This window comes from Anomalospiza imberbis, chromosome 4, assembly GCF_031753505.1.
Source record: "Anomalospiza imberbis isolate Cuckoo-Finch-1a 21T00152 chromosome 4, ASM3175350v1, whole genome shotgun sequence".
NCBI classification, from domain to species: Eukaryota; Metazoa; Chordata; class Aves; order Passeriformes; family Viduidae; genus Anomalospiza; species Anomalospiza imberbis.
In genome coordinates this window covers 6,468,361-6,491,456 of record NC_089684.1, presented here as the reverse complement: position 1 = coordinate 6,491,456, position 23,096 = coordinate 6,468,361, and the positions used below count along the sequence as shown (strand labels likewise).

At 39.9% G+C, this 23,096-nt stretch overlaps 1 protein-coding gene across 3 annotated transcripts; it reads right to left on the bottom strand.

The window, feature by feature from the left end:
• Positions 1–3,243: 3,243 nt before the first annotated feature.
• DCTD (dCMP deaminase) lies at positions 3,244–22,348 on the bottom strand. 3 transcript variants are annotated; one of them, XM_068187005.1, is made up of 6 exons: positions 22,299–22,348; positions 18,240–18,345; positions 17,025–17,160; positions 8,162–8,278; positions 6,502–6,598; positions 3,244–4,563 (listed from the first exon to the last, which is right to left on the bottom strand). In XM_068187005.1, the coding sequence occupies exons 1-6, from the start codon at positions 22,331–22,333 to the stop codon at positions 4,485–4,487; spliced, it is 570 nt and encodes a 189-aa protein (XP_068043106.1). In that variant the 5' UTR covers positions 22,334–22,348; the 3' UTR covers positions 3,244–4,484. The 3 variants fall into 3 exon arrangements, with proteins under 3 accessions (XP_068043106.1, XP_068043107.1, XP_068043108.1); XM_068187006.1 differs by lacking the exon at positions 22,299–22,348 and adding an exon at positions 21,321–21,344; XM_068187007.1 differs by lacking the exon at positions 22,299–22,348 and adding an exon at positions 20,363–20,691.
• Positions 22,349–23,096: the final 748 nt, after the last annotated feature.

The window sequence follows — 23,096 nt, the reverse complement described above, 5'->3', positions numbered from 1 at the left end:
AAAAAAAAAAAAAAAACAACCAAACAAACCCAAACAGGTAAACGCACAAACCAAATTATGGTAATTCATGTACCCTGTCACACATATCTATTTCCGTTCCAGGTGTTGCCCTTCTGCTGCTCAGTTCAGAGCAGGATGGTGCCCTTCTCGTTCCTTTTTCGGAGTGACAGGCGGCAGCCCTCCCACCACAATCATCTGGTGGTGCCTTCCAGGCGTGGAGCTGCCCAAGGCACCTTCCTCCTGGGATACTTCCTCAGCAGGGAAGGGGTTCAAAGCTCAGCCGCATCAGTGTCTTTGAAGCATCCAGACGACATAAATCCACGGCTCCTGAAGATGAGCAATGTCAGGAAGCAAGCTGCTGCGATTAAGCTCTTACTCCAGCAGAAAAAAAAAAATCAAATGCTGCAATCTTCCATAGCTTGATTAACCACATGCTTCATTAAAGCTTTCACTGCTGTTTAACTGAGCTGTAAATGCCAGGAAGGCAGTGGTTTTTTTTGAAAGAGACAGAGACAGTTCATGAATTTTTTAATTTTTTCCCCTCTTTCCCACCCTGCCGCCCCCCCCCACTTTCCTTCTAACCAAATAAAGTAAACAGGTGCATTAAGTATAAAAGGAAGGGAACATGGATTTAAAAGTTTCATGTAGGGTTTCTTAGACAGTCAGCTCTGTCCATGCTTTTGCACTGTGCCTTACAGTAGCTCCCAAAGCTAAAACCATGTAGCAGATGCAGACTAAGCACTTGAAACAAGTTTTACCGCTCTGTTCTCAAATCAGAGAGAGTTTTACATTGGCTAAACCTGGATTTTAAAGGGAAGGGAGATAAAATCTGCTAAAAGAAGCTATAGCTGCACAAACTCTTTGAGCCAACACCACTGGAGAGAGAAAGAGTTGGTACCTCACAGTTTCAGCCCTCTATTATATAAATCCTTTTCTTACCTGCAACTGAGAAGAAACAGCTGCAAATAAATGGCCTTTCAGCTGTGGTCACTTCTGTACTTCATTCTTAAGTGCTCCCAGTGCAGCAGCAACCTAACCCAAGCCTGTTGGATTACAAGAGCACTGCTGCCTGCCCCTTTACGAGTCTCATGCTGCTCCACAGCCGTTTCCTGGCTCCCTAAAGCCCATCTGCTCCCCACAGCCCCAGCTGCAGCTCATAAACTTATCCCAGGCACCAGGTGAGAATTAGCCCCAGCCTCCTGCAATTGCTGCTTCAGGGCATCAGGTGAGGCCTCTGTGCTAGCCCCACCTCATTCACTTGCATGGAGACTCCTATGACCCACCTTCAGAGAGAAAAACCAAGGGTGGCAAGCCAGAATTTTAATTCATTTTGCTTGTTGTCAACAGCTTAAAATCCCTGCAAGAGTCATTTTGGTAGCTGATGAACTACTGCAGCTTCTGCAGTTATGTATAGAGCTTTAAGGCTGAGCTATTCCCAGTGTTATCACAGGCTATTTGAGAAATCAGAGCAACTGTACTGGTCACAGCACACTTTTTGTAATCTTTGTAAAAATATTCCTAATATACAAAGCAATAAACTGCAGTCAGTGATCAAAGCTCCAAAGATGCAGATTGTGTTTTACTCAGTATGCCAGGCTGTGAAACCACCCTTTCTTAAATGAAATTTATGTAAATAAGACTGTCAGTTCCTTGGGTTTTCTGACAAGGGAATGGTCTAATATTTATAAGGAAAATCTAGAAGCTGGCAGGATTTCGATTTAACAGTTAATACATTATATTGAACTGGATAGGATCTCAGCATTTTATTGAATGTGACTTCTTCCAGTTAATGGTTCAAGGTAACTACCCAAGAGCTGATGGAAACTTGATGAAGTCCTGCACCAGGAACAGAACAACTCCCAGCTGGCTGAGTGCCCAGGGGATGGAAGGCAGCTTGAAAGGACAGGATCCACCTGGATCCCTGCATCCACTGAATGGATCCTGTTGCAGTGTCTCTGTCACAGAAGAGCAGAATGAGTGAGCATCAAGAATTGGAATGGCTGACCACAAAGGCTGCAGAATCTCTGTTCTTGCAGATGCCCACCTGGACAAGGCCTGAGCATCTGGATCTAACCTGTAAGTCAATGGTGCTTTCAGCAAGAGGTAAGACTAAATACCCTCTAGAAATCCTTCAACTCCAAATGGTTGTATTCATCTCAAACATGAGCTTCAGCAGCAGAAATACATTTTATTATATTTTGCCATTTTCTTTGTTTCCTCTACCGAGTGCTCTTTATTTGGAAGTCAAAGCACTGCCTCCTAAAACAATAAAACAAAACCAAAAAACAAAAAACCAGAGAAGTGTACAGAGTTCTGGACATGCACAAAGTAAGGATCAGAACTTCCTTAAGATTTTCTCTAAAACATTACCCTCAAACTAACACACAGTGTCTCAAGAGTTGTATGTATGCTTTTTCCCTCTACATAAAGTTTCCCTGGAAATTAGTCCACTTACTGGCCTGAGTCAGCCGACCATTACTCTGATGTCTTGTACATGCGCTTCTGTCAGATCAAAACCTGATCAGAACTCTAAAATCCTATCCTTTTCTCCAGTACTGCTTCTTTGTTACACAACCAGGGAAGTCCTGGGGGGGAAAAAAGTTTTTTAAAAAAAAAGGACATCCCTAAAAACATTTGGACATTGGTTCAAAAAAACTTTCAAGTTTTTATGCATGTTATATATTCACAGTATCCAAGGCCTAACATGAAACACTACAGTAACTCGAATCACAATGCATATACATTTTAAATCTGAACTTAGATTAGCAATTATATATTAAGAAAATAGCAATTTTGCAGCAAAACCCAAAAATTCTGCTTCTTCTCTCCCCTGTCCTATTGCCAGACATGTATAAGTCAAAATGCTTTTACTTACTAATTCAGACCAAAGAAAAAGATGTGCATAAACTGGCTTAGTGACATTTTATTAAAGTAATTTTTCAGGTTTCATGCTCCCCACTCCCCCCCACCAAATATGTGTAAATTTCTTCTTCTGGCACTAAGCCACAGACCAATTTTGACGTGGAAAACAGCTGTAGGAAAAAGAAACTCAGAAATTATCTTATAAATGGACACATAATACATTACAGTGATCCCTTTAGTAGTCAAATGGTTCATGAACATTATATTTTATGTAATATCACAAATGCACAAAATATGCTTTCCATATGATTGCAAAAACAGCAGCGCTCTGGAGCCAAGTGCATGACTTAATATTATAATAATGAGTCTACTTCAGTGTAGTGGATTTTAATAAGACTTTAATAATACTGGTATGAAGCCAAATTACATAATGTCCTAAAATATGAAACAAAGCTTTTGTAGAGAAAATAAAAGCTCGTTGAAGTATAACCACATTAAAAAAAAAAAACCAAAATAAAACCAAAAACAAAACAAACAACCACCAATGTTATCTAAACAAAGCCATTAGGCATACTTAATTTTTAAAAATCAAATTAGAGAAAATGAACTCAATTCTATTCCCAGATCTCAAGATAAAATTAAAAAGGATATTATTTTAGGCAACATTTATGAAAGTGGAGGTACTATGTCAGCACTGGGAAACAAGCTAACACCATAATTACATCTTTTGGCACAGATATGGATATGGGTTGAATATCTCCAATTTCTCTCAAAGGTCAAAAAATGATTCAGTTACCTTACAGGTGGAGTTTAAGACTGAGCTATGTTGGATTATCTAGGAACAGCTTAGACCAATAAATTTATTTTCTTTTACGCATGAAAACAAACTCAGTGGAAAAGTCTCAGAGGTAAAGCACCAAATTATTTACTCCCTCAAGCCCCTTCAATTCTGGAGTCTTGAGGAAAACGAGGATCTGAAATCACCTGTAAAGCTCACTCAGGCATGGACAATTCTCAGAACAGCTTCCTCTCTCAACCCTCCCCAAGTATGGCAATGTCAGATAGCAATTAAAAGAAAAACCAGCATTTCATTTGTTGGGTAACAAGCAGAATGGCACACATTCCTAAAGCTGTAAAACCTTTAAAATATATTAGTGTTATGCTAGTTGGAAGATTAGAATTTGCAGGGATAACCTTTTTTGTTCTTTATTAGGGTCAACTGTGAAGAGCCACATATCCAACAGAGAGACCAACATCTATTAGCATATTCCACTGTACTACTGGTTACAAGTGGTGCTGTTAAACTGAGGCTAAATCTATGCTGACAGCCCATCAGAGCATGTGGTGATGAATACAGCAAGAATCAGAACAGTCTTCTTTACTTACATTGTTTCATCTATGTGTCTCCACAGTTTTGATAAAGGCATAAAAAATTTTCAAGCAGATTTAGATTCCAGATGACAAGATGAAGTGAACAGGACATTTTATGCCTTGGATTTCTTATAAGTCTACTTTAGCTACAGAAACCATTAAAAAGTTGCAAGTAACTTTAAGATGAAAGGCATTAGCAGATTTTTAGAAAAGGATAATCACACTCTTCTAAAGACTTAATGAGACATAATTCACAGAAGCTTTTGACTTGGTCTGCTGTTAATTGAATCAAAGTCGATGATGATCTTGTTACACTTCGGCTTGAATTCCCTAAAAAAAAAAAAAAAAAAGAAAAATACAGATATTAGTTAGTGAGTAGTTAAAACATTTTGCTTGCTTTAGTTCTAGCTAAATTTTTGAAGGAAGAAAAAAATCCCAAAAAACACATCCTTGGATTCTTGTAGTTTTCTTCTCTATGGGAGCCAATTATAGTGCACCACACTGAGAGAATCCTGGACAAGAAAGTCAAAGACAAAGAGACACATGGGGTGGGTTACCCTGTACATTCTTCAGCTATTGGAATTTATAAATTACCCAGGAGTCAAAGGACTTTTACCAACTTAGCTGCAGGTGGTGGCACAATGTCACCAGGTCTGTGATTTTTGTTCATGTATATTAATATTTCAAATATTTTTAATATATATTTAAAGATCTAGGTACAGATATAGGTATACAGAAAAATATTTAAATCTTCTGTATATGTATGCATATAAAAAAAGCCATTTAGAATACATTTTGATAATATTGATATTTTGATCAATTTTTTCCTGCCAAGTTTTAGAAAAACACTTTCAAGCTTTGTGTCAGCATAAGAGAATACTTTTTGTGGAAGGGGAATAGATCACATTATGCCATACTGGGTAAAACCCTAACTAGTTAAGAGGGAATAATTTAAAAATTCTAACTTTAGAACTCTAAAATTAATACTGCCGCAAAATGTTTCCTTTTATTATCATTACAGCATCTGCTACAGCAATTAGTAAGGAAGGTATACAGGGACTGAGCATATATTTTCCAGTCTACCAGTAAACAAAAGATTATGCAAATAGTGTGGATTTAGTGCCTAATTAAGCTCTGCAGTTCAGTTCAAGAGATTCATTAAGTACCACCTACATCCTCAGCAATCGATACAAGGATAAGTAAGAGTCAACGCAGGAAAGCACATGCTGCTGACCACAGAAACACTGAATGCTTTGTTCTGAATAGCAACCTGAAATGCAAGAAACATTTCTCACCTTGGAGAAGTTACAAGATTTGACTTGCAAGAGAATGATTTATGCTTCTTAGTCAAATAGTCTTAGTAGACAGGAAATACACCGAAGGACTAAAACTGAATTTCAAGTACTGCTGTGTTTTTCCATGGATGTTTCTTAGCCCAGAAGGTATCTTTCATCCTAAAATTTTATCTGTCAGAACTGTTATGTTTGCAAATTTTTCAAAGTCTTTATATTAATACTGTAAAACTTTTTGGAGTTGCAAAGCCTCCCTGACTATATAATTAGCCTCACCCACAGCATGCTACTCCCATCAAACTCGCTGTTGAACAGATTGTCTTTAGGTATCTCTGTCAGTGTCTTTAAAAACCCCACTCTTGAAACATTTTTCAGGTTATCACTACTCTAAGGCAAATAGTCCAAGTTTTACCCTTTTCTCACCTAAAAGCTGACCAAAGAAGATGAACAGCTATAAGTACCAAGAATTAATTATGGGTGGCTTGTTTGACACTTTCCCAAATTGACAGGAACAAAAAGATACTGAAGCTTCAATAAGGATGGAATAATCCACAAAAACAACAACAACGAAAAATCAATTGGTTGTTTCAGTCCAATGCATATGATCACAGGATAATTCGGGTTACACGTGACTTCAGGAGATCATTTAGCCTACATCCTGCCCAAAGCAGGGTCAAGGAAGATTCTCCTGAGTACAGTGTAATGAATAATCACCCCCTTGGCGATTTCACTTGCATTCCAGGAACAAAATGAGTCATGGACCATTTTCTCATACAAACGTTTCAAAATACAACTCTAACCATACACAAAACAAAAGAATGGTGCAACAGTCCTTCTAAAGGGCAAGCCAACTACAATCACTGCAGAGGAACAAAATGCTACATGACTGAAAGAAGAAAAATATTTGCCCTAAAGTTGGTATCTTTCACGTGCCCCTTTTTCCATTCCAGAGTAAAAATAAAGTTAATTCTCTCACCTATATATAATACCTGCCAAATCAAACATCCGGCGTGCAGCTGTCATTTCTGTAGTGTCATGATACTTGTCGGACATGAAAATAACTTCCTTTATGCCTAAAGAAGTCACATAGAAAAAATGTTAGAATTACACTGAAAAAAACAGTAATGTCTGGTGCACAAAATCAGAAGAGGCAGCATTCATCCACGTGCTCTACAACTCCTTGGTACACCTCTACTCACAAATGTATGCTGGGTAAAATTGCTGAAAGATCTTTGCCTAAATCACTTAGGAAGGGGAGAAATATAAAGGCTTCAAAAGAGAATTCACAAGTGTTTCATAGCTGATCAACATCTTCCTGAGTTTGCAAGACAGCATGAATATCAATACATTGCAATTTAGTGTTGACCAAAGTGCATGAGGAAAAGATGAGTGACTACACGGAGAACAAGCAGCCAATCTACCTTGAAGACCATTTGATTTTGAGTCTGTAAGTAGGAGAACTGTATGAAGCACAAATGCAGAATACCATCATCTTTCCCTCTTCACCTGTGGCAGCAGCTCTCTGGCCACAGAGAGCAACAGGCACAGCTTTCCCAGGCATTGTCCTGGGCAAAGCTGTGAGAAGATCAGAGAAAAGAATGATAAACAATTCCTATCTTCACTTGCTGCACCTGTTGTTGTGAACATAAGGAATGTGTTATGGAGAATGGTTTACCAAAGGGTGATTTCTTAATTGGCCAATGGTGATGGTGTTTAATTGAACGACCAATTAGGTAAAATTGTGTTGGACTGTCTGTAAGGGCGATGGGTTTCTTAATGAGTGTAGTATAATAAAGCGATGGATCAGCCTTCTGGAATCATGGAGTCAATGCTAATTATTACCTGGCTGGGGACATGTGCTATGACATTCACCCCTCTTGATTTCAAACCATACTGAACCAAAATAAAGAAGCATTCTGTTTGCTGCTTTCTTCCTATATTCCTGTGGCCATTAGTACTGAGCGACACTCTCCAGAACAGCAAGCCATGCTGGGACTGCATGACTTTGCTCAGTGAGCAAAACACATGCAGAGATTAAGCAGAGATTTTTACAGAACTGAAGCTTGCTGCAGATACTGCCTAATCTCAAAAAAGGAGACACATTTAGGCCAGCACACTTGCTGCAGTAGCACAGATTTATAATAATTGTAATAAAAGACATAATTAAAGTAGGATCATAGAAATCTTACGACATTTATAAGCAAAGATATTTTAAAATCTTCAAATATCTACTATGCATCACATTCAAATTAAAATTTCATGTATATACTCCCAACAGACCTTTTGTCATGCAGAAGTTTATTTCTTTCTGCCCTACTCTATTCAATGTGCCAGAGCACAGTAAAATTGACAGTAATTATATGCAAAGCCTGTGTTGTTCTTTGGCAGCTCCTGGTCTAAGAAGTTGCAAACCTAAATTAGAAGCACGTTTAGAATCACAGTAGATGCAATTAGCACTGGAAAAATTTGGCACCATTCAGATGCAAAAAACCCCCACAAGTAGCATCCTATGAGGCTGACAGTGCAATTTATTTAGATCTAACATCAGCTATTTAACATCAAATACATCTATCAGAAGATGCCAATGAGCAGGCAGCACTGCAACCCTGAAGAAGTAAGCTGGCACTACTGCTTACCTGCCTGGATGATGAGCTTTGCACATTCATTACATGGAAATAAGGCAACATACATGCTGCAGCCTTTCACATCAGCTGAGTTTTTGTTCATGATGGCATTCAATTCGGCATGGCACACTGATTAAACAAGGGAAGAAACAATTCATAATACTGATCATTAAAATAAATTGGTCAAACTAAAAGTGTTACAATATAACTGCTTGCATTATTTTCAAAGGCAAATAGCTTGCACAGCTTATCATAAAGGGCAGAGAAAGAAATAAAAGCAGAAACACCAAGATCAATGAAGGTCAATTGTTCTGACCAGGCTGCTGATTAGTAATGATATCATTAAGTGCATTAGCACTGCCATTTGCTAACACCTATTGCAGGCAACAAAGCCGTAGGCTGTGGGCCAAGCCATTGCAACCACCCTTAGTGAAGCAATATCTCACAGCTTCACAACTCTCTGGAGTATCTAACTGCCAGTATAAAACAGCTCATTTATGTGTTTACATGCACAGATAGGAACAGTCTTGTGGCTATAGGAGCGCGCTGTGCGCTCTTAAAGGCAGCAGAATCCCCAAGTAAAACCGAGCAGCTCTGTCCTCTGAGCCTCAGAATGGCTCAGCACTGCTGCAGGATTCTCCCGTCCCCAGAATACACAACACACACTTGGCCATAAAAACATCCAGCTTCAATATTAGAGTGACTTTACTGCTCATTAAAAGGCGCCAGACTTCGTAAGCATGAAAACAAAGTCCTGCATTTCTCCATGGATTTGGGATAGGCCAGGTAGCAATGGACCATCCTGCCTTACTCCACCATAACACAATAGCTCTTTCAGGACAGACAGCACCAGTGTTTATAATGTACACATGAGCAGATTATCTAATGTGTTACCAAAGCAGCTGAGAAGAGCACAGTTTCTGTGTTGTCCATAATCTGAAGAAAACATTAGGATCTCTGCAAGAACTTCCTGTTTACTCCAAGGAATAATAGCAAGTTGCATAATTTACATACCTACCTACTAAGAAACTGCCGGCTGCCCTGACTTCTTAAACAGATGCTGAAGTGTAGTGTGAGTTTGAGATCATTTAGAGATCTGCATGTGCAGACAACTTTGAGAGGTTTTCCACTGCTTGTTTTGAAGAACAGATTTTTTAAAAAGTAGTTTTCATCTCCCTTATGCCCATGTGAAAATTAAAACAGACCAAGTTTCACAGCACAACTTCATAGCAAACTTGGTGCTATATGCTGACCTCTGTGTGAATGATCTCACCACACAAATAACTGACTGCAGTACCTTCAGCAGGCAGGAATCATTGCTGAATGGAAATGTTTTCCATATGCGCTAAATGTCTACATGGAATTTTCTATACAACAGCTAATGCACTACAAATTTACAGCCTAACTTACAGCACACAAACTTTCCCATGCAAGCAAGTCACAAAGGAGCAAACGCTTGCAAAAGAAAGCTCAGTATTGGCTTCTACCATGCCCATGTTATGCTGTCCACATACCTTCTCATAACCAATAAAGCCAGAAACCAACACAAAAAATAGGAAATGGAAAAAGAAAAAAAATTACCAAGAGCCATCACATTAAGGCTTCTTTCATTATTTTTACTGTTTCCATTGCAACTGTTATTGCGTCACACTGTATTTCAAATATATGCCATTAAGTGTATGAGAGATGCAGTTATATGAACCTATACATTTAGAAAATCCAGAAAATATGTTGAACTCCAAGTACATTACTAAGTTGCACCACTCTTATAAAGCCTTTACAATAAATAGTCAGAGAATTATTTTTCTGGGGCTACGGAGAATTGAGTAAAAGAGTGACATAATTTCAACAACTGGAAGTAGGGGTTATGTCAACAGGACAGAAACACCACTTGTAAGTTTCTTTGAACAATATATTTGTGTTCTAGGCAGCACTTTAAAATATGGAAGTCATCCAGAAAGAAGGATATTTTCAAAGGCTCCCAGATCTAAAAAAGAAACAAAACTAATGCCTTTAGTAAATATTTTCCTTCACTAAAACTCAGAAATCTTCAGCTGTAAAACCAGACAAGTTTCATTATTAGTACTGCAACAAGTTTCCTTCCTGCACTAATGAGAGAAAAAGGTTCTTTTGGCATACAAATTCTCAACAACAAACATCTTCCCAAGCAAAACCAAGATCAGGCCAAGAATAACTTATAGAAGATAATCAACTGGAGCAAGGGAAAACCATAAATTTTGCCTCCTGACCATCTTCACACAATCTGAAGTTAAGAAAAATTACAGCTATCCCATGTGGACAGAAGGCGTAGAGACAGCAATAAGAAACAGACAAATCATTCCAAGACAAGAAGTACTTAAGTCAACAAAAAACCCAGCAAGTTTTCATTTCAAATAGAAAATGAGGTACATTTTTCATGTGCCCAACCAATTATTTCTTACTGAACTTATTGCAGAAACTAGTACAGGACCAGAACCTTGCACTGATTCCAGAAGTCATAATTTTCCATCCAGTATTACTTTTTTAGTCTACTGGGCCATTAAATACCAAACTATTTTGTCTCAGTTGCTGTGATTTGAAAGTATATTCTGGGGAACTATCATTACACACGTCTTTGTTTTATACATCTCCCTAGACATGTGCTACTAATAAAGGGTTATTATGCTAGATGGTTCTTAAGAAGGTGCTGGCATCAGAAAAGTATTTTTAGGCTTCGTCCCATCATTCTTAATTCCCTCTTACTCATATTCACCTCTCTCTGACAAATAGGCATTGACTAGGTAAGACAGGTCTACTACTCCCAGATTTTTCTTATAGACCACCCAGCTTTTTTTAGAGACAGAAGACAAATCCAGATGTCCAAAATCACTGTTGTTAATTACTAACTAGTTTAGATTTGGGGTGTTATGAAGTTTTCTAAGCTGTTAAGAGCTCCTGCAAATAGTTACAAATCGTTCTCTCTGAGATAGTAAGAAGCTAACTTAAAATAACCTTTCACAGGTGCACAGTATTCAGAACTCTGAAAACTGTATCTTTAAGCAATTCTTAGTAAAACTAAGAATTTTTACAATACCCTCTGAGGGGCTCAAGAGCTTTGGTTTTTAAAAAAAGAATATTCACTTGTAGCCAACATAATATCAAGTCCACAGCATTGGTTTCCATTCTGGAGAAGTAGCCTGAAAAGTATTCTCAAAAGGCTTCATTAGCTGAAGAAATAACCATGCAATGAGAAGTTAAGTGTGTGCTCTGACATTCCCACCACCTGCTACTAGGTTCATGAGAGGGGAAAAAAAGAAAAAAAGCCAATAAAAGACTGCTTCATTATTGGTAGTATTAATTGCTAGTGTTTGTCTCTTCTCGTTGCACGCTGCTTTGTGTTGCACAGCTGATGTAGCACTTGTCCTTAAGCTCACCTGTAAATAAGAGACCCCTGCTTACCCTATAAATGGTAATTTTTCAGGATTGAACACTTAACATGAGCATGTTCCCAGAGGGTTGCAGAATCAGAAGTACCCTTCCTACATTCTAAACGTGTTCTGACTAGCAATTTCATGAGAACCACAAGACTAGTCAAGGTGTTTAATACAGTTTAAAGGCTTACATGCTTGATGAAGAGCATGCTAGGGACCACCGTAACTTTAAAGACCTTTCAAAGAAGCAGTCAGAGGAAGGGCTATGGAAAATGACTTTTTAGTGCTATTAATTACTAATTGAGCCAGACTAAGAAATTTGTTATCCTTTACTTGCTGGAACTCTGACACTGAAGACAGCAAGAATCCCAGAAGGTATCAAAACATTAATTTAAGGAATGCAGTCTGGAGTGACAACCACTGGGGGCAGTGGTTGATGGATCTGGAATTTGTAGAATGACATCTATTTTCTTCAACCTTTTTGAAAGCATAGGGATGGTTGCTGTTCACTTCATTAAGGGCAGGCAGGAGACTGATGCTGAGCTGGCACTGCCTTCAGCCCTTCTTGCTATTCTGTCTCCCCCTCTCTGTGTGCTGGAGCAGAAGCTGCTGTGGTCAGGGCACAGAAGCAAGGATAACCGCAGCAGATTTGTTGGGAGGCCTAGCCTTTTCAGACTGCAGTAAGAAAAATGGAACCCCAGCCTCACTGCTTTCTTCCTCAAGAACTGGGAAGTGAAGACGGGAACCACTCAGCCCATTTATGAACAAGAAAAAACTTACTGAGCCAGACTAGAGAAGCACCTCTCAAAATGTGAGCAGCATTAGCTAACTCACCCTATTTCACAGTTTACCCCATCCTGCTCCCAAGTTGGTTCTACTCCTAGCAGAACACAGAAGTGTTTCTTAGCAGAGAAGTAGAACAAGGGAAATTTTTGCTTCTAAATCTCCAAACTTTCTACAGATTTGATGTATGATACCAGAATTGGACAAAAATCCATGCAGGATGAGAGTGGCTGTAAGTCGAGACCATCTCCTATAGATCTCCCTCCCAGCTGAAACCTCATCTTTGCACTGCCAGTTGGAGAGAGAGCATCACACTTCTTCAGAGTGCCTTATCAAATTTTGTGCTGTCAAAATAACAGCTTCTACAAAGCTAACATTTGCCTGAATATTGTTGAGTGTTCATTTCTACGAAAAATTGACAAAAAGCTCATAATCCTAACACAAGGAAATGTTGATAACAGTTTGTTTCATTTTACACAGCAGGTACTGTTCAATTAGAGTATACTTTTTGCCACAGCACATATTTTATCATATTTGAACCTGTATAAATATTTGTAAGCATACTTACTCAATATTTTCTGTATTGCTCAGAGGTTTCTAAATTTGCCAGTCATTTTAATTTAAAACCCCTAATTAGAGACTGGTTGTCAAATGGATGTTCTTAGATTACAGTGGAGACAGAGGGCATAACAGGAGCACAGCAACTAGACTTAGTGGGGAGATTTGCGTTAATAGGACAAAAATGTAGTATTTTAAATGATTGGTGAGAGGAAACTGAACATCAACAAATCCTCAGATTCATCTAACAGAAACAGAGGGCACATTTTTGACTCTGAAAGACAGAATTTTGCCTAATTACTAAGAAGCTTCTCCACATATACTGAACACAATTCTTCGGGAAGAGCTTTTAATAACATCTTAGTAAAACTGGCCTTCCATTTCTCTCATGTGCACAGACACATCCCTGCTGCTGTTACTGACTGGCAGCCTGGAGCCAGTCCCAACATAACAACAACATCTTGATTTTGTGCTGCAAAAAATGGCACTCTGCAAAACACTCTGTGCTTTCTGATATAACAAGGCTATACTGTTCAAACATACACCACAACTAGCAGGAAGAGCCTCCATCCACTTCAAGAGTCTCATAAGGAATGCACAGTACCAATACACGTGATCCATGTCACTGTTCCTGTGATATCCAAATGCCTTGCAAATGTTTGCATCTTCTAAGGAAAGGTGAACACTAGCTCCCACATTCTGATGCCTTCTCGCAGTAGCAACTCAGGTTACACCTGGATTTCTTAATCAAGCAAACACTGCCTCTAACAGTGAGCTGAGCAGAATCCACTGCTCAGGGTGTGAGATAGATACATACAGTATATTGCAGCAGACATAGGTAACCAAGACAGTGGTGAATTTCAAACCAACAAGTTTCAAGATGCAGCAAAATTCAGGAGTGACAGGACTTAACCTCACAACAGAAGTTCAAAAGGCAACTGTTATCAGTAAGTGCACAGGGAAGGAGGAAGGGTTAACCACAGTGAAAAAGAAAAACTAAAAGAGCATTGCTAGCACATGCAACAACCTAAAAACTAACCACAGATAAATTTAGGGTGGAAATCAGAAGGATTTTTAGCCATGAAACAGTAAATCTGATCAGAGCTGTAGGATCAATGCATCCATCAGTTCTTCTGGAGCTCAATAAATTTGTTATAGGATCACCTAACACCCTTCTGCAAAGATCGCCTCTGGGTCCAATCCCCTACTATGTCTGTGCTGCTAAACACAGACAGGGCCAGGGGCTGAACCCTGGCCCTGAGGCCAACTGGCACAGACTGGCTTGTGCTCATCTTAGGGCTCCCTCATCAACACACTGCCCTCAGGCCTCAGTTTCCTCAAGCTCCAGAGTCCTGTGACACCACACAGTTATTTTGTATGTCTCAGTTCAAAGTGCATAAAGAAGTGAGAAGACTTTTATGCAGCCCACCAGAGAGGGATTTTCAGAGCATGAAACAGAGTATGTGTTGCATATCTGCCAGTACGCCTGAGGGAAGGAGGAGGGTTAAGCACACCATCTCAGCAGGCTTTGCATTATAAGCCTATACCTGATGACTGTTTTCTTTGCAGTCTTTTTTCCACACTGCCCTCTGGAACACCACTGGAAGAGCAATACTGAAGCTTTGTTCTGGAGAAAGCTAGTAAGAGTGGTGCAAAATACAGGAATTGAGCTAAGTGTTTATGGCTAACCCACAAGAGTACCCAGGACCAGGTGGTCAGCACTCAGATCCAACCCCAGACCTTTTCTGTAGCACTGCAGATGCACGAAGTAGCTCCAGAAGACATCTTCCAACTTAGCGAGGTGGTACATGCGCAATTACCATCAGCTTCATCTAATAAGCTACCTTGCAGCGATGAAAGTGCCATCATTCCCGTGGTTAGCTAAAGGAGCACATAGTAAGATTGTACTGTCTCTGAACAAGTCAGTCAGGAAAATGCAAGGATAAAAAGTTCAATTTACACAAATGCTGTGATGATTAGCAAAAGGAGAAAGGAAAAATGACAGTTTAATGAGATTTTAGCAGCAATTCTATGTGTGTCTGCATCTACCAGAATTTTTTTAAGCAGAAGATTTTTTTTTTAATATATACTTGTCTGGTCTGTCAACTGTGCTATCAAGATTAATAAGAAATTGCTAGAGTTTAAATGATCTGTGAATTACAAAATAGGTTGTTTATTCATCACAGCAGACATTTTGTGTTACAAAGTTGTGATTTTTTTAATGAGGTGAAGACTAAGATAATGGGGGAAGGGCAGTAGTTAGACCAACTCCTGGAAATCAACTCGGCACTCCAAGCTGTTACTAGTTCGCTCATTTTTTAAACATCACATGCTCCACATCTTCTGCAGTCAGAGTTAACAGAAAGAAAAAAATTCCCACATCATCTTGTACAAAGAATTCTCACAGTACTTTTAGTTTAAACTGGTCAGCTAAGATTTGAGTGCCTGGAACGTGCTCCAATGCCAAAGACCACCCACACTGATTTTAGCTCAGAACTGAGACCTTACAGCAGCATAAAAATTCAACCAAAATCAATATTCTGTTTTCAGTGCTTTATATTTAATCAATGGGCTAACACTTGTTTCCTCACCCTATAAATAAAGAGCAGTCACACTAAGTTGTACCATTATGGTCACAGCACTATATGTAAAACCAGTGGTTCAGAGCAGACTTCAAATTTGGCAGGAGCAGACTTCAAATTTGGCCCTATATTGGGAATACACCTGTTACAAAAAATAATATGAAATGGTCTTGAGCTTAAGTGTTACCATTAGAGGTTTTATAATAAATTGGTGAAGTGAACAAGGACAAAGTACTGAGGTTTAAGAAGTCAAAAATATCAAACTGATGAATTATGTGCTGAGCCACTGCATATCATCTTTCACTTCAGTGCTATAGAAAACCAGAAAATGGTTTTTAGAAAGAGCTCTGAGTGAGCTCAGGCTATGTCAAAACTAATGCAAGTTTAATTTCTCTATCACACCAACTGTTAAAGTTACAAGTAAGAAACAGAAATAGTAGGCAGAGATAAATACTGGTCACTAGAAAAGAGTTAGTATTCCTCTGCAAAAGGTGAACTCTTGTGCTGACTTTTGCTGACCCACACAGGGAGAAGAAAAATTTCCCAAGGCTCTGGTTCTCTCTTTTGTGTTTCTCTGCCCTGCCATTCCTGAGCTCAAGACAGGCTGAGATGCAGCATAAGATGAAGAAGCTCCTGGTTTTTCTGTGCCTGTGGCTTCTGCTGCATTGGTGTCACACACAGAGGTGCAGCAGGAGCTGGAGTGGGTACAGAAACACGAAGGAGGACTTAAGGAAACGTGGGGACTGTTTGGTCTCTTACCAGTTCTAAACAAGGTCTCTTACCCACATTGCAGGTCACAAGGCAGCCCAGTCTCCTTGGCTCCTGCAAACCACACCTGATGAGAAGAGTCAGCCCTGCTGATAGGACCACCAAATTTCATGGAGTGTCCTTTAAACAACACTTACAGAAGGCCAAACTATGCCTACTGCAAAGACAAAGGCAAGATCCAAAGCAGCACTCAACCACATTTACCATGAAACCATCCTTGCTCTTCATTCCTTTTGTCCATTTAGTAAGTGGGAATCAAATCAGAGGCTGAAATAAACAACGAAAGTCACCTGACCCATACAAGGGTAGACCCATGGCACACAGACTTCAAGTCAAATATTCAGCTTCTTCATAGTATATACAACTTATGCCATCAACACCTGAAATGGAAATTTCCCACAACTACTGGAGTTCGTAATTTTAATACCTGTATTTTAGACCCCATTACTTGTTTTGCATATACACACATTGTAATTTCTGTGGAGACAAACACACAGAAGCAGCAATTATCTGCATGCACTGCAACTGTGTGCTAATGAGCTGCTTCGTATTTACAGGCTTTCACTACCCAATCCAAAATAGCTAATATTTATGAACCTATTTCACCAGGAAGTCAGTCCTTCAAATAGACTGTGATTTTTATCCTGGTGTACCACATATGGGCACATTAATGATATCAAGTGAGTGGAAGAAAAACTGATCGATACTTTACCAGCTGAACTTTCACAGATACAGACATCACAAGTCTAACCTGTCAACCACAAGAAGTCTTACCATAAGGATATTTTGTGTCTAGTCTATTTGCTCCTGTTCTTGTCCAGGGTAGTACATCATCGCTGCAACCATTAGGCATCCCATTGTAGCCAATTCCAACAATCTTGTTTTCTGAATTTACAATGCAGGCACCAACCTAAATAAAATCAGATTTATATAGTACCAACAGCGTGCAAAACAATGTTTCAACAGTGAAGATGAGACATGAATAGTCAGTCCTATGATTTTCATTTAAGAAATACAAGCTTCACTTAATATATTAAGCCACACCATCTAGTGAGCAGGGCTACAATTGTACCTAACTGGTGGGGCTTTAAAATAAGTCAGGGCAGATGTAACTTTGCTAACCCTTTGGTCATGCTGTTCCCCTTACCGCCAGCCAGCACTGTTCCTTGTCTGCTTATGAAATAACCTAGTTCTGGGAGCAGATGTGTCCCATTTTTATTTTTTCTGCCCATGTTATCTGTTGAAATTGCAACAGTACTAATTTTAATTCATGCAATGTGTTTATCAACCAGCCCTTGGGCAACAAAACTTTAGCCCCAAGTGAATAACCTTCACAGAGCTAAGTGCTCTATTGTACAGAGGGAAGTGAACGAATTGTTTTTCTGGGATTTTCTTCCTGATTTTTTTCACACAAAGGAAGTCTAACAGGATGACTGGATCCTGCAGAATAGCATGTTTCAGGAGCTGTATCAATCACCTGAAATCAATATTGAACAGAGGCATGTGAAACACATGAAAAATGGAAAGAGACAGTGAAGCATAGGGAACAGGGGATCCTGAGGGACGAACAAACTAGAAGAAAACTCCAGTCAACCCAATAACAAACAAATTCTCTTACAGGTGAGGAAAAGAAACTTGTAAAATGTTGTGTCGTAAAAAATTACAACCTAAATCTTCCAGAGGAGTTTTATTTTTATCCTCCTCTAAAAGTGACTATATTTACTGGAAAAGGAGTCAAAATGCATGCGTTATTTTAACTTCCAGATGAAAAGATGATTTATAAAACTCCAAGCTACAAATGCACACCGAATTATGCATATGAGGTCAGGCCCAAAAAGAGAATTTCTGTAACAGAAGGTGCTGACTACGTTAAAAATTGAATAGCTATACACTGAAATAACTTTTATTAACAAGTTGAAAATGCTATGTGTACATCTGATGTGATAGGCAATATAGATTAGGTTATCTTATTACATATTGCCTTCTTACCTGAGAGCTTGGATCCTTGCTTCTTTGTGCTGACAGAAAGGCTACTGCCATAAAATATTCAGGCCATTCCAAATAATCCTCTCTTTTTCTGCAGGATGCTTCACTGCTGAAACAATAGTTTATAGAAAAAAACAGCCATCAGCAAACACCACAGACCTAGAGTTGCTACAAATTTTATTATTTTAATGTGCACAAGTTTAAAGTAACCAGGATCAGAATGTGGCTAAGACCACACATTCACTAATATTTTGATAGTAAAACCATCAGTTTTAAGTGCTTTCCAGGAACTTATACATGCAACATTTCCTTTCAAGGAAAAGGCATCCAAACAAGGTTTCAAATTGCATTTTTAGATAAGAAGGTTGAGATATTCAGAGCACTGAGCAATTCAAAGACAGAGCAGTTTATCCTTTATAGATAACATCTTGTATATTTCTAAGGTACGGGTATATCATGTACTGCCATTCTTCTCACCCAAACAACATAATCTTTTTTATGATGACTGTGATAACTGTCAACCTCTATTCTAAGTTATTTTGTACTTCTGCCTACAACAATTGCTCAGTAGTTTCCTATTTGGTAACCTCCTCTGCAGGCATTAATTTCTGACCATATGGTTATCACTATAAATTTACCTCTTGTTACAACATTTACCACCAAAGATCTGAGGCCATTCCAACAGTTCCCTGCTAATTTTCTTTTGAGATTATGTCTTATGAAGCCTTCTGAAAACTGACAGGAGATGAGTTCAAGAACTTTTCCTTTAGAAGTAACATGGAGAAGTGCCACAAAAGGTTGCTTCTTTCCCTGCCCTGAAAGGTAGATTTGGGGGAAAGAAGAAGGAAAAAAGGGTGATACATCATTTTCTCTTGCCTGCTTATGGGTGAAAGCCTGCTCAGACAGTGTAAGACACAACAGGGGGATTTCTGTGCTTTTCAGCTCAAAGAAAAGAAAGGCAGACATCTCTCTCTCCACACTTACATTTAAGCTTTGAAAATTTCAAACAAAAGATCAAATTGAAAGAAATTTCCCCCAAACTCTCTCACCTCTCTCACTCTCTCACCATTGCTACAACTTGAAAACCAAACCAATGGAACATCTCAAATACAATTATCAGCCTATCAAAATACAACGGGCACAGTATTTTTCTTCTTGGGCTCCTCTTACCAAAGACTACAGGTTAAGACCAAGATACCCTTCTTGTGATGTACAGCCATGCAGAAAAATACATCACAGGTAACTGCAAGCAGCAAGACATCTCCTAGCAACACTAGTACCGACACTTTCAAAAGACAAATATTAGAAGGCAAGTGTTTAGTTAATCATTATTTTTATAACTAAACCCATGTATTAGAGGCTTGCAGTTAGCTTGTCATAAAGAGGTTACACTCTTTGAGTGAAAACAATGAAAAAACTGTGCTTTAGAAACCTACAATGTGCTATTTACCAAAGACAAATTGCTGGTTTTGAATAGTCTGTATGTGGCACTTTACAAGTTAGCAATTTTGGCTTGTTCTTGGAATGAATGAGGATCACCTTTAAGGCCACCATCTCAAAGTAAGGAGGGAAGAGCACACACTCTTGATGTAACCCACACACCTCTCTCACACTTTGACAACTTTGCAAATAGTGCCCAGAACTGTCAATTGTCAAAGCAAACACACAAATCAAGCATGTGATTCTAAAAAGGCCCAAACTGACTTGAATCACTGTAACTAAAGGGTTGGGGCTACATCCTACCAAGAAGGAAAACTGCTCAGAGAAAGAAGAGATTAAGGACATATCCTCACACCGCTCTGTGCCAAATTGAACTTTGACAGGTTAACTAAAACATCAAGAAAATGTTTCAGCTGTATGATTATTTAAAATACCTCCAAAAAGGGATTTACAAAATCTAAACCACAACTGGACTTTCAGTGATCGCTCCTGGCTAAGTGTCATTCACAGCGATGTCTTTGGAGAGGGATAAAACACAATGTAGAACTACACTGAATAAAACATTCTGGGAAAAGGGCCCCAGAAAGATAGCAGTACTCTGAACTAAGAGGTCATGAGATCTCCTTTTGTTAAATTATTCCCTAGCAGCTCTACTTATTCAAAACATAACAAAAGCTAGTATTTACTTTTCTAATAAATACAGAACTGGAGTAAGTGGAGGTACCTCAGAGCACCAACTTCACAGGGAGAAGAGCATATCTAAAAAATAAGCAGAAGGCTTACATCAAAGAGAACATAAAAACCCCCCAAAGCCCTTACTCAATTACTTCTACTTAACATCACCGTGTTTGGCAAGACAATTCCCTCAACTCAGTGCACAAGAACTCAAGAGTGTGAAATGGGTATAAACCACTTATTTTCTGATTGAGCAGAAGCCAAGGCCTTAGCTACCAGTCAAGCACACACATGAAAATTAGTTTATGGATTTGGGGCAGCTGATAATCTTCTTTATGCTCATTTGCAAGTTCCAGAATTGCATGAATGAAAGCTACACTAGAAAATACTATAGCTAGCTGTAAAACAGGCAATCAAGGCTTACCCTCAGCATAACCCATAAGAACTTCTGAACAAAAATAACAGAAACTGAAAGCTATGAAGAATACTGCTAAGACCAATGGGGGAAAAGAAAAACCTAAATTTTAGAATAATTAGTAGTCTATAGAAAAATTTTTAAAGGTTATTTCAAGGGAAAATAGAGAAAAAGATTCTATAACTAGAGAACACTGCCTCCCTTTTCACTTCTTTTTCATCCATCTAGGCTTCAAGTAAGCTGTGACACCATCTGAAAAAGGAACAAATGTCATTCAGCTACTTAAAAAAATGGTCTACCATAACAAAAATTTCTTTTGAGAATCCTAAAACAGAATTTATAAACTCAATTTTTTTCATACAACAATTATGACAGTCACCTATACAACAATACTGTACAGCTGGAGAACTGGGGGTATCAGATCAACCTCCCACTTTTTAGAAGTTTTTCCTCTGCTTCCTTATCTTTGATGTCATGTGCATTATATTACAACTCTACTCGAGCAGCATTATTCCCCAGTATCATGTATACTACTGAAGACCAACTATCAATACCTTGGCATTGAAATCACAGGTAAAAAAATGAAGCATGTATTCAAAAAAAAGAAATAAATATCTTCAGCTAAGCTCTTGTTCCCCAAAAGCTAAACAGGATATGGGCTCTTGATGACCTTTAATATAAGCTTCCTCTTTAAATCTCATTTTTTATGATCATTACTAGATTAAACGGATGTGGGATTTCCTTTACTTGAGGCTTCTCATTTTTCCCCTCATATGGGTTCTGAGATAGGGGCATTACATATTCCGTACTGGGAGGGAAGGTTTTCAAAGAGAAAACTACATATTTCTTACAGAAAAACAATACTAACTGCATTGCAAATTAATTATAGTCACAATTTTCTTGGGAGATAACCTATCAAACATGTTAAGATAAACACCGTGCATGAATACTGAGCCTCAATTAAACAGTAAAAGAACACTTTCCTTCACTGAACGTACTTCACTTTCACAGAGTCACTTCTGACTTTAATTAACTGCCTATTACTCACGCCGGAAATAACACAAGACACCCTGCCTGCTCCTTTTCCTACGCCAGCGATTAGGAAACCCAAGTAAAACAGGCCATGTCCCCACCACAGAGCTTTTAGCGGCTTCAGGAAACGCTCGCCCACCGGGATGGGCTTCCCCCGCCACGGCGACGGCCGGCGCTGCCCGGGGAGCCCCCGGCTGCGCGGACCTTCCTCTCCTTGCCTCTCCGTCCTGCCCCGGAGGATTCCAGCTTCCCTCCCTCCATCCCTCCCCGGAGGATTCCAGCTCCCCTCCCTCCAGCCTCAGAGGCTGGGGTGGGCGCACCACCCGCGGCCGTCGGGTCCCGCCACCAGGGCTTCCCCGTCGGGCGGCAGCGGCGCGGCCCGGCCCGGCCCGGCCGGAGAAAGTTCAGTCAGCCGGCGTGCGAGGGAGCACGGTGGCGGTGGGAGACGGAGCCGCGGGATGGCGGGCGGGAAGAGCTTGGGAGGCCCCGCACTCGCGTACCCGTTCCGCTGGTGGCCGGGCTGCGGGCCGCTCATCCTGCCGCGGCCACGCTGCTCTCGCCGCTCGGCGCCTCAGCGCGGGCGGGCGGGGCCGGGGCCGGGGCCGGGGCCGGGGCCGGGGCCGGGGCCGGGGGCGGGCCGGGGGTGCCGAGCCGCGCCCCGAGCGGCCCGGCAAGAGCCCGGCTTCGGGTGCGCCCGCAGCGCTGGTCAGCCCGGGAGCTGATCCCGCTGCCACCGCGGGCTGCGGCGAGCCCCCGCCGCACTGTAAACCAGTCACTTGAATGTCTGTTCAGTTTTCTGACAGGTGTTGCTTCTGATGTTATGCTTTGACACAAGCATGCGGGTTTTCGCCCTGCTCACGCTCATGAGATAAATGCTATTTATTAAGGCTTGCCATTAACATATTAAAACGTCGAAAAATCTGAGGTTTTATTTGTTCTCTGGATATAAAATTGATGTGGAAATTGAGTTATGGTTTATTTTTTATGGTTTATATACCTCCAGCTGCTGCTAGGTCATAGAAGTCTCCCAGGATGCACAGGTAGCTGAACACACACACACACACACACACACACATATATATATATATCCCATTACAGTGCAAAATAAGAGGTATGATAATAAATGTTAAATGTTCGTATGGTGTGTTTGTGTTCCTTGTGTGAGAAGCTGCCTATCTTGGCTGGCTGCCTGCCACTAGGGCATGCCTTTGCAGAAGCACTCAAATGGGAGCAAGGTACACATGTTCGCTCCGCGGGGCTGCGAGGCATCAAGTGAAGATTGCCCAAACCCAGCCGAA